This window comes from Bos indicus x Bos taurus, unplaced genomic scaffold, assembly GCF_003369695.1.
Source record: "Bos indicus x Bos taurus breed Angus x Brahman F1 hybrid unplaced genomic scaffold, Bos_hybrid_MaternalHap_v2.0 tig00011805_arrow_arrow_obj, whole genome shotgun sequence".
NCBI classification, from domain to species: Eukaryota; Metazoa; Chordata; class Mammalia; order Artiodactyla; family Bovidae; genus Bos; species Bos indicus x Bos taurus.
Genome location: NW_020867943.1, coordinates 25,121 through 37,144, shown reverse-complemented (window position 1 = coordinate 37,144; position 12,024 = coordinate 25,121). Strand labels below are relative to the sequence as shown.

Genomic DNA, 12,024 nt, shown 5'->3' with positions numbered 1-12,024 from the left:
GTTCAAACTTACAGTTACAAAATATAAGTAACTGTACTTAACAGATCTTAAAAGGTCTCATCACAAGAAAAAAAAGGAAATTTTTAACTATGTATGTTAATGAATGTTAGCTAGACTTGTGGTGATCATTTAATAATTTATATAAATATCACATTATGTTATACACCTAAAACTAATATGTTATTGTTGTGTCTGACCCTTTGTGATCCCATGGACTGCAGCATGCTAGGCCTTCCTGCCTGTCACCATTTCCCAGAGTTCTCCCAAGTTCATGTCCATTGAATCAGTGATGCCATTCAACCATCTTTTTTTTTTTTAAAGTATAAAAGGCAAAAAACTAATATAATGTATATCAATAACAACTCAATTTTTAAAAAAATACAAAACTTCAGTGAGAAAATAAAAATGATGTAGGTGTATATAAACAAATTGATCATGATTGTGGATTTGGAATCTCAGTTACTCACTCCTTTCCAAACTGACAGTTAAATCTGATAAAATTCTAATTGATGTCCCAAGTGTGCCAGTGCCTTTTAGTGGGATATGATAAACTGATTTTAAAATGTATATTCAAAAGAGTCTAAAATGACCAAGGTAATCTTTAAAAAAAGTCAAAGGGACTTCCCTGGTGGTACAGTGGATAAAGAATCCATCTGCCAATGAAGGAGACATGGTTCAATTTCTGGTCCAGGAAGATGCCATATGCTGTAGGCAACTAAAGCCACAACTACTGATGCCTGTATGTTCTAGAGTCTGTGAGCCACAAGTAATGAGCCTCTGTGCTGCAACTACTGAAGCCCATATGCCTAGAGCCTGTGCTCCACAGCAAGAGAAGCCAACACAGTGAGAAGGCCACACACCACCACAGAGAGTTGCCCCTGCTCACTGCAACTAGAGAAAGCCCTTGTGCATCAACAAAGACCAAGCATAACCAAACATTAATTAATTTTTTAAAATATCAAAGCAGAAAGACTATTTCAGACATCAAGACATTTTACAATGCAATAATAATTAAGCATGCTAGCATTTTTACAAGGATACACAAACACACAGTAGAATAGAGATTCACACAGCAGACTCTCACCTGTACAGATAGATAATACAATATGAACTGTGCCTCACAAACATACTTTTGAGGATAATTATAGATTTAATCTAAACAACAAAGCTTCTGAAGATAATAGAGGAAGATATCTGGTTGCTTGCAGAGGCAAAGACTTTGAAACAGAGCACCCAATACACAAACTATGGAGCAAGCAACAGACAATTTAGACTACATTAAATGTAATCATCAAAAGACACCATGATATCAATGAACCTATTTGCAGGGAAAGAATGGAGACACAGATGTAGAGAATGGAATTAAGGACACAGTCGGGAGGGAGAGAGTGGGACACATGGAGAAAGTAGCGTCAACATACATATTCTATCAGGTGTAAGATGGATAGCTGGTGAGAAGTTGCTATTTAGCACAGGGAGTCCAGTCTTGTGCTCTGTGGTTACCTGGGGGGATGGGATGGGGGACGCTTGGGAGGAACATGATGTATGTATAATTATGGATGATTTGCATTATTATATGGGAGAAACCAACACAACATTGTAAATATTTAAAAACAACAAATGAAAATAAAAACAGACAATAATTTTTAAATAAAATAAAAAAAAAAACACCATGAAGAAAGTGACCTTAACTGACCAAGGATCTGAATCCATAACGAAGAGCTGCTACAGCCACTAAGAAAAATACAATCAACCAATAGAAAAATGAGAGAGAAGCCTCAAAAAAGAACCTAAACATAATACAAAGTTACTGACCACATTAATAATCAGAGAAACGTAAACTGAACCACAGTGATATAATATTACACAACCATCAGAACGGTCAGTCATACAAAAAATAGACAGTAATAGTACCAAAGTTGCCAAGAATGTAAAATAATGGGAATTCTCATCTACTATTGACTGAGCTGTCAATTGGTAGAATTATTTATGAAAAGTATTTTGCCATATCTTATAAAGCTGGACATATGCATACCTACTCCCAGGCATATATCCAACAGAAATGTACAAGAATGTCATAAGAGCATTTTAAAATCACTCAAATGAAAAACAGCTATGTTCATAAACAGCAGAGTAGCTAGATAAAATATGAAAACCGCATATTTGGGGGAAACCCCCCCAAAATGAAAATAAATGACAGTTTTCCTGGTGGTTCAGATGATAAAGCATCTGCCTGTAATGCAGGACACCCGGGTTTGATCCCTTGGCCAGGAAAATCCCCTGGAGAAGGAAATGACAACTCATTCCAGTACTCTTGTCTGGAAAACCCCATGGATGCAGGAGCCTGGTAGGCTACAGTCCATGGGGTCACAAAGAGTTGGACATGACTGAGTGACTTCACTTCACTTAACGTGAGCAAAGTAGCAGATACAGAATAGTGTATACTGTAGGACATTTTCATCAAAGTTCCAGAAAGAGATAAAACTACACCAAAATGTTTCAGGACTGATACTAGGATGCTATGTGATAAGTCACTTCAGTCCTGTCCAACTCTTTGTGACGCCATGGACTGCAGCCCACCAGGCTCCTCTGACCATGGGATTCTCCAGGTAACAATACTGGAGTGGGTTGCCATTTCTTTCTCCAGGGGAAATCTTCCTGACAGGGATCAAACTCAGGTCTCTAATATCTCCTGCTTTGGCAGGCATATTCTTTACTACCAGCACCACCTGGGAAGCCTGAAACTAGGGTAGTAAGATCATTTAGGGAAAGTTGATTGTGGTTCCCATACAAGCCAGCATTAGCTACTTATGACAGCAAGGAATGGGGACTTCTCTGTGATGCTGTCAAAGTTGATTTATTTATTTTGCATTGCCGTAACTTTAGGAAAAGGTAGATGCTTCTGTATCAAAGCAGAATGATACTTGGTTGGGTTACATCTACCCCCTCAAAACTAACACTGATGTATTCAAACTATTGAAATATATCACCTTTTTTGAGAAAGTGAAAACTTTATCCATAAAACATTGTTTACAAGTATATAAGATACACTGTGGTACTTAGGTTTATTTTCCAGGGCATATTTACCCATAACTTGATGTCAAAACTGGGAACAGGCATACTTGGGCTTCCAAGGTAGCACTAGTATCAATTGATAGGACTACTTATGAAAAGTATTTCACCATATCTTATAAAGCTGGACATACGCATACCAACATGCACCATATGAACCCACTTCCCAATGCAGGAGATACAAGAGATGCGAGTTCTGATCTCTGAGTCAGGAAGACTCCCCTGGAGGAAGGTATGGTAATTCATTCCTGTATTCTTTCCTGGAGAATCCAATGGACAGAGGGGCCTAGTGGGCTACAGTCCATGGGATTGCAAACAGTCAAAAACAACTGAGGCGACTTAGCACAAATGCATCCTGGGCAGACCCAGGTTACACACTGAACAAAATAACCCCTAACACTATCTATTGCCTTGGTTTCACTAACTTAATAGAAAATCCTGACCTTGGTAACCTCATAATTATAAAAGATGCCTCAGTTCAGTTCACTTCAGTCGCTCACTCATGTCTGATTCTTTGCAACCCCATGAATCGCAGCACGCCAGGCCTCCCTATCCATCACCAACTCCCGGAGTTCACTCAAACTCATGTCCATCGAGTCGGTGATGACATCCAGCCATCTCATCCCCTGTCATCCCCTTCTCCTCCTGCATCCAGTGCTTCCCAGCATCAGAGTCTTTTCCAATGAGTCAACTCTTCTCATGAGGTGGCCAAAGTACTGGAGTTTCAGCTTTAGCATCATTCCTTCCAAAGGAATCCCAGGGCTGATCTCCTTTAGAATAGACTGGTTGGATCACCTTGCAGTCCAGGGGACTCTCGAGAGTCTTCTCCAACACCACAGTTCAAAAGCATCAATTCTCCAGCGCTCAGCTTTCTTCACAGTCCAACTCTCACATCCATACATGACCACTGGAAAAACCATAGCCTTGACTAGACAGACCTTTGTGGGCAAAGTAATGTCTCTGCTTTTGAATATGCTATCTAGGTTGGTCATAACTTTCCTTCCAAGGAGTAAGCGTCTTTTAATTTCATGGCTGCAGTCACCATCTGCAGTGATTTTGGAGCCCCCCAAAATAAAGTCTGACACTGTTTCCCCATCTATTTCCCATGAAGTGATGGGACCAGATGCCATGATCTTCGTTTTCTGAATGTTGAGCTTTAAGCCAACTTTTTCACTCTCCACTTTCACCTTCATCAAGAGGCTTTTTAGTTCCTCTTCACTTTCTGCCATAAGGATGGTGTCATCTGCACTTCTGAGGTTATTGATATTTCTCCCGGCAATCTTGATTCCAGCCTGTGCTTCTTCCAGCCCAGCGTTTCTCATGGTGTACTTTGCATATAAGTTAAATAAGCAGGGTGACAATATACAGCCTTGACGTACTCCTTTTCCTATTTGGAACCAGTCAATTGTACCACGTCCATTTCTAACTGTTGCTTCCTGACCTGCATATAGATTTCTCAAGAGGAGGGTCAGGTGGTCTGATATTCCCATCTCTGCCTGCTTATTTTAATATTTCCTTTTGGCACATTAGGGGTAATATAATTTTGACCCTTTTAAGAAAAAGTCTAAATTAGAAGTAATGACAGTTTTATAAAAAATGGTCCTCAGTAAACATTTCTGGAGTGTGAAATTAGGAAGTTTTTGGAGTGATGTTAACAGCAATTTGAGTTACTAATACAATAAAAGCCAAATTCACCATATAAAAAATTTCATTGTGGGATGTAAACATCACCTGTTTTCTAGAAAAAATATTAAAGAAAGTAGGGAAAACCACTAGGCCATTCAGGTATGACCTAAATCAAATCCCTTATGATTTTACAGTGGAAGTGAAAAATAGATTTAAGGGCCTAATCTGATAGATAGAGTGCCTGATGAACTATGGAATGAGGTTCGTGACATTGTACAGGAGACAGGAATCAAGACTATCCCCATGAAAAAGAAATGCAAAAAAGCAAAATGGCTGTCTGAAGAAGCCTTACAAATAGCTGTGAAAAGAAGAGAAGTGAAAAGCAAAGGAGAAAAGGAAAGATATAAGCATCTGAACGCAGAGTTCCAAAGAATAGCAAGAAGAGATAAGAAAGCCTTCCTCAGCAATAAATGCAAAGAAATAGAGGAAAACAACAGAATGGGAAAGACTAGAGATCTCTTCAAGAAAATTAGAGATACCAAGGGAACATTTCATGCAAAGATGGGCTCGATAAAGGACAGAAATGGTATGGGCCTAGCAGAAGCAGAAGATATTAAGAACAGGTGGCAAGAATACACAGAAGAACTGTACAAAAAAGATCCCCATGACCCAGATAATCATGATGGTGTGATCACTCACCTAGAGCCAGACATCCTGGAATGTGAAGTCAAGTGGGCCTTAGAAAGTATCACTACAAACAAAGCTAGTGGAGGTGATGGAATTCCAGTTGAGCTATTTCAAATCCTGAAAGATGATGCCGTGAAAGTGCTGCACTCAATATGCCAGCAAATTTGGAAACTCAGCAGTGGCCACAGGACTGGAAAAGGTCAGTTTTCACTCCAATCCCAAAGAAAGGCAATGCCAAAGAACGCTCAAACTACCACACAATTGCACTCATCTCACACACTAGTAAAGTAATGCTCAAAATTCTCCAAGCCAGGCTTCAGCCATATGTGAACTGTGAAATTCCTGATGTTCAAGCTGGTTTTAGAAAAGGCAGAGGAACCAGAGATCAAATTGTCAACATCCGCTGGATCATGGAAAAAGCAAAAGAGTTCCAGAAAAACATCTATTTCTGCTTTATTGACTATGCCAAAGCCTTTGACTGTGTGGATCACAATAAACTGTGGAAAATTCTGAAAGAGATGGGAATACCAGACCACCTGCATTGCCTCTTGAGAAATTTGTATGCAGGTCAGGAAGCAACAGTTAGAACTGGACATGGAACAACAGACTGGTTCCAAATAGGAAAAGGAGTACATAAAGGCTGTATATTGTCACCCTGCTTATTTAACTTCTATGCAGAGTACATCATGAGAAACGCTGGGCTGGAAGAAACACAAGCTGGAATGAAGATTGCTGGGAGAAATATCAATAACCTCCGATGTGCAGATGACACCACCCTTATGGCAGAAAGTGAAGAGGAACTAAAAAGCCTCTTGATGAAGGTGAAAGTGGAGAGTGAAAAAATTGGCTTAAAGCTCAACATTCAGAAAACGAAGATCATGGCATCCAGTCCCATCACTTCATGGGAAATAGATGGGGAAACATTGGAAACAGTTTCAGACTTTATTTTTTGGGCTCCAAAATCACTGCAGATGATGATTGCAGCCATGAAATTAAAAGACGCTTACTCCTTGGAAGGAAAGTTATGACCAACCTAGATAGCATATTCAAAAGCAGAGATATTACTTTGCCAACAACGGTCCATCTAGTCAAGGCTATGGTTTTTTCCTGTGGTCATGTATGGATGTGAGAGTTGGACTGTGAAGAAGGCTGAGCACCGAAGAATGGATGCTTTTGAACTGTGGTGTTGGAGAAGACTCTTCAGAGTCCCTTGGACTGCAAGGAGATCCAACCAGTCCATTCTGAAGGAGATCAGCCCTGGGATTTCTTTGGAGGGAATGATGCTAAAGCTGAAACTCCAGTACTTTGGCCACCTCATGCGAAGAGTTGCCTCATTGGAAAAGACTCTGATGCTGGGAGGGATTGGGGGCAGGAGGAGAAGGGGATGACAGAGGATGAGATGGCTGGATGGCATCACTGACTCGATGGACGTGAGTCTGGGTGAACTCCGGGAGTTGGTGATGGACAGGGAGGCCTGGCATGCTGTGATCATGCGGTCGCAGAGTCAGACACAACTGAGCGACTGTACTGATTTGAAGTGAATACACCAAAGTTACTAGGTTTTTAGCTGTGCTTTACATAAACTGCCCTCAAATTTAAATGTAATTACCCTATATTCCAGTAATGTTCACATTTCTGGAGTGTCTATCACTTGCATTAGAGTGTCAAGAAACTGTTTTCACTGCCCTAGAATACTGACCCTGGTTATGCCTTAAAAGCACATTTGCCAAATGTTGGTTTTAACATAAACCTCAATTTCAACTTAAATTAACTAGGTTACCATTTTTAATATCACCTAAATACAATATACTGGCCTAACAGAATGTCTTACTTCTTCACCTTGGCCATAATTACATAGGTGATCAATCTGTGATAAATCATCAAGGCATACATTTGTACTTTTCTATATATAAACTATTTCTCATTATGAAGGCTTAAAAAAAAGCATTGGATAACCTTGGCACATACGTTAAAAAGTAAACTGACCAAATATATGTGGGTTTCTTTCTAGACACTCTGTTCTGCTCCACTGGTCTCCATCTACATGTCGGTTCTGATGGCTGTAGCACACTGTTTTGCTTTACCATCAGTCTTAAAATCAGGCACTGTTTGTAAGTCTGCACATTTTGTGTGTGGGTCTTTTCCAGGACTGTTTTATCTATTCCAGTTCCTTTGGACTTCAATATATTTTAGAATCAGCTGTCAATGACTACAAAATGCCTGCTGGGATTTTTATTGGGATTGTGTTGCATTCTTGGGATCTTATTGTTGTGTCTTCCAATTCACATGACAGGGTCCCATCTACTTAGTTTTTTGTGTAAGTTCAGCTATGTTGTGTAGCTTTCAGCATACAGATCTCTTATATATTCTGTCATTTCTCTCTACATATTTTATGTTTATCATGATATTTTAAGCAGCATTGTTTTCCTCTCTTTATTTTCCACTGTTTGTCACTAGTACATGGAAATACAATTGATTTTCATAAGCTCACCTTTGCTTCATGAGCCATTTAAATTCATCAGTTCAGTTCAGTCTCTCAGTTGTGTCTGACTCTTGGCGACCCCATGGACTGTAGCACACCAGGCTTCCCTGTCCATCACCATCTCCTGGAGCTTGTTCAAACTCATGTCCATCGAGTTGATGATGCCATCCAGCCATCTCATCCTCTGTCGTCCTCTTCTGCTCCCACCTTCTATCTCTCTCAGCATCAGGGTCTTTTCCAATGAGTCAGTTCTTCATATCAGGTGGCCAAATATTGGAGCTTCAGCTTCAACATCAGTCCTTCCAATGAATATTCAGGACTGATTTCCTTTAGGATTGACTGGTTTGAATTCCTTGCCATCCAAGGGACTTTGAAGAGTCTTCTTCAACACCACGTTTAAATTCATGGTTTAAAAGTCTACAAACAATAAAAGCTGGAGAGGTTGTGGAGAAAAGGGAACCTTCTTACACTGTTGGTGGGAATGCAAACTAGTACAGCCTCTATGGAGAACAGTGTGGAGATTCCTTAAAAAACTAGAAATAGAACTGCTATATGACCCAGCAATCCCGTTGCTGGGCATACACCCCAAGGAAACCAGAATTGAAAGGGACACGTGTACCCCAATATTCATCACAGAACTGTTTATAATAGCCAGGACATGGAAGCAACCTAGATGTCCATTGGCAAACGAATGGATAAGAAAGCTGTGGTACATACACACAATAGAATATTCAGTTCAGTCGCCCAGTTGTGTCCAACTCTTCGCAACCCCATGAACTGCAGCACGCCAGGCCTTCCTGTCCATCACCAACTCCGGGAGTTTACCCAAACTCATGTCCACTGAGTCAGTGATGCCATCCAACCATTTCATCCTCTGTTGTCCCCTTCTCCTCCCACCCTCAATCTTGCCAGCATCAGGGTCTTTTCAAATGAGTCAGCTCTTCGCATCAGGTGGCCAAAGTACTGGGATTTCAGATTCAACATCAGTCTTTCCAATGAACACCCAGGACTGACCTCCTTTAGGATGGACAGGTTGGATCTCCTTGGAATATTCTCCAACACCACAGTTCAAAAGCCTCAATTCTTCGATGCTCAACTTTCTTCATAGTCCAACTCTCATATCCATACATGACTACTGGAAAAACCATAGCCTTGACTAGATGAACCTTTGTTGACAAAGTAATGTCTCTGCTTTTTAATATGCTGTCTAGGTTGGTTATAACTTTTCTTCCAAGGAGTGTCTTTTAATTCCATGGCTGCAATCACCATCTGCAGTGATTCTGGACCTCCCCCCCCCACACACACACACACCAAAATAAAGTCTGACACTGTTTCTACTGTTTCCCCATCTATTTCCCATTAAGTGATGGGACCAGATGCTATGATCTTAGTTTTCTGAATGTTGAGTTTAAACCAACTTTTTCACTCTCCTCTTTCACTTTCATCAAGAGGCTCTTCAGTTCTTCTTCACTTTCTGCCATAAGGGTGGTGTCATCTGCATATCTAAGATTATTGATATTTCTCCCAGCAATCTTGATTCCAGCTTGTGCTTCTTCCAACCCAGCGTTTCTCATGATGTACTCTGTGTATAAGTTATATAAGCAAGGTGACAATATACAGGGTGATGCACTCCTTTTCCTATTTGGAACCAGTCTGTTGTTCCATGTCCAGTTCTATCTTCTGCTTCCTGACCTGCAAACAGGTTTATCAAGGTGCAGGGCAGGTGGTCTGGTATTCCCATCTCTTTCAGAATTTTCCAGTTTATTGTGATCCACACAGTCAAAGGCTTTGACATAGTCAATAAAGCAGAAATAGATGTTTTTCTGGAACTCTCTTGCTTTTTCCATGATCCAGCGGATGTTGGCAATTTGATCTCTGGTTCCTCTGCCTTTTCTAAAACCAACTTGTACATCTGGAAGTTCACAGTTCACATATTGCTGAAGCCTGGCTTGGAGAATTTTTTGTGTGTGTGTGTGCAAACTCTATGACTTTATTTAGTTTAAAATGACACACAAAGAGACAGAAACTAAGTAGCCAAACCACATAAAATAGCCAATCTTTGAAACAAGGTCTCTCACACTGCAGAGTCCTCAGTGCTGATAACCGGGTCCTGTGGAGCCCAGAGCCCACTGAGTAAAGACAAGCACATATCCCTGTGGTCCTGACTCCACCACCATGTTCCTGGGAGTGAGTTACACTTCAGACATCCCTCCCCAGGGTAGGGCTGTTACCCAAATCAATTCCCTGTTCCCTTCTTCACACATTGCACAGCATCCATTCACCCAGCACATCCCGAATAGCTCAGATTCCTAACTCCATGACATCTGACAGAGAACTTCCCTCCCAGTTATAGATATTTGTGTCCCTTTCTACTGATGCTGCAGTAGGCCCCATTTCTCAGTCTCTGGACCACTCACCATTGTTCCTCTCCAGGCCCAAGACCTCATTCATTGTTAATGGCTACCCTGGCTGTTGTGGAGAGGTCAGTTCCTTCCCAGCCTCTGGTGTCCTAGGGAAGCCAGAACAATGGTGACCACATGGACCTCAGTCCCTCAGTTCTGGGACCCTGGGTTGAGGCGCTGGGAATGTGGCAGCTCTCCCAGGGCCGAGGCTCCCACAGCAGCCAGGTTCTCCCCAGGCTCTCTGAGCCCACTGGTGCCGGCATCCCCTCCTTGGGTGGAAGACTGTGGCCTAGAGGCTGAGTCCCCCTCCGCTGCCTCTCTCTTGGCCCAGGGTGAAAAAGAGAGGATGGTGAGTCCCCTCTTAAGCAGGACCAAGTCCGCAGGCACCAGATCTACATTCTGCTCCAGAGAAGGGGATTCCAGAATGCTTAGCTTCCAGTGGTGCAGGTCTTGCATCTGGGGTGCATCTTGGAGTCTCACCACCCACCACTCATCAGGCTCCAGCAGCAGTTTCCAACACTGGCCTGGGGTCCTCCAGGCCCTTCTTGGCTTCATCTTCTGGACGTAGATGACATCACAGCAGCCCACCAGGGAGAGGACCTGCAGGTCCAGTAACCAGGCCTTAGTCTCAGCAGGGTCCATGTTCTGGGTGGTGCCCAGCTCCAGTACCATGGGCTCCCCCTGGGGCAGGTCCACTTTGAAAAAACCCCGCCATGGAGGAAGGGGGCTTGGCCAGTGGGAGCAGGTAGGGAGTCCCTCAAGTCGCCAGGGAAGGCCCTGGGTCCAGTCAGCATCTGCAGCACCTAGGCCCAGAGGTACCGCATCCTGAGGCTGCAGATCGGTGGGCACAGTATGATTGTGCAAGCCCACATCTTCTGACTCCACAGGGCCTGATGCCAGGGTGCCTGACCCCCAGCCCACAGCCCCGCCCTGTGCAGGCTGCCCTTGGCCCTGCCCTCAGCTTGGCCCCATCCCCGGGGATGACCCCTGCTCAGACCATGCCTCAGAATCGTCCATCAGCTCAGAGTCCCAATCTTCATCTTCCCAGTCTTCTGACTCCAGCATCCGTTTAAAGTCCAGAAAGGCAACCTTGAAGCAAGCGAAGCAGAGCCTTAGCTGGCTGCCATGTTGAAGCTGATACATCCAGGACACGTAGAGGGAGGACAGGCCCTCCGCCACATACCGCTTGCTGACTGGAGGGCACATGGCCAAGCTGCCTGCCTCCTGAGAGAGAGACAGCAGGAGCGGGGTTGGCTGTGATCTTAGGGGGTCTGGCCCACAGGTGGGGTCCCAGTAAGGTGTAAGGGGCAGGGAGGAGGGGCAAGAGAACAGGGAGGAGAAAGATGAGGATCACCAGGAGAAGAATTTGGGGTGGCGGTGGATGAACTGAGTCAAAATAGAGGTTGGAAGGGAAGAAACTCTGGAATTAACTTCAGCTGATGCAAGCGTTCTGTTCTCTGGGAGCCTCCCTGGTGCCTCCCTCCTGTGGGTAACCCTGAGGGGAAAGGAGGGACCAGAGCCAGCCTGAGCATTTGGCTTGGAGAATTTTGAGCATCACTTTACTAGTGTGTGAGTTGAGTGCAACTCGGTGGTTGGTGCATTCTTTGGCATTGCTTTTCTTTGGGATTGGAATGAAAACTGACATTTCCAGTCCTTTAGTCACTGCTGAGTTTTCCAAATTTGCTGGCATATTGAGTGCAGCACTTTCACAGCATCATCTTTTATGATTCGAAATAGCTCAACTGGAATTCCATC

The 12,024-nt window shown here is 43.0% G+C and overlaps 1 protein-coding gene across 1 annotated transcript; it reads right to left on the bottom strand.

Moving 5' to 3' along the window:
• Positions 1-10,419: 10,419 nt before the first annotated feature.
• LOC113889345 (testis-expressed protein 19.2-like) lies at positions 10,420-11,727 on the bottom strand. The gene is given in 1 exon segment (XM_027536029.1): positions 10,420-11,727. A coding segment is annotated over 1 exon segment (1,056 nt). The 5' UTR covers positions 11,476-11,727.
• Positions 11,728-12,024: the final 297 nt, after the last annotated feature.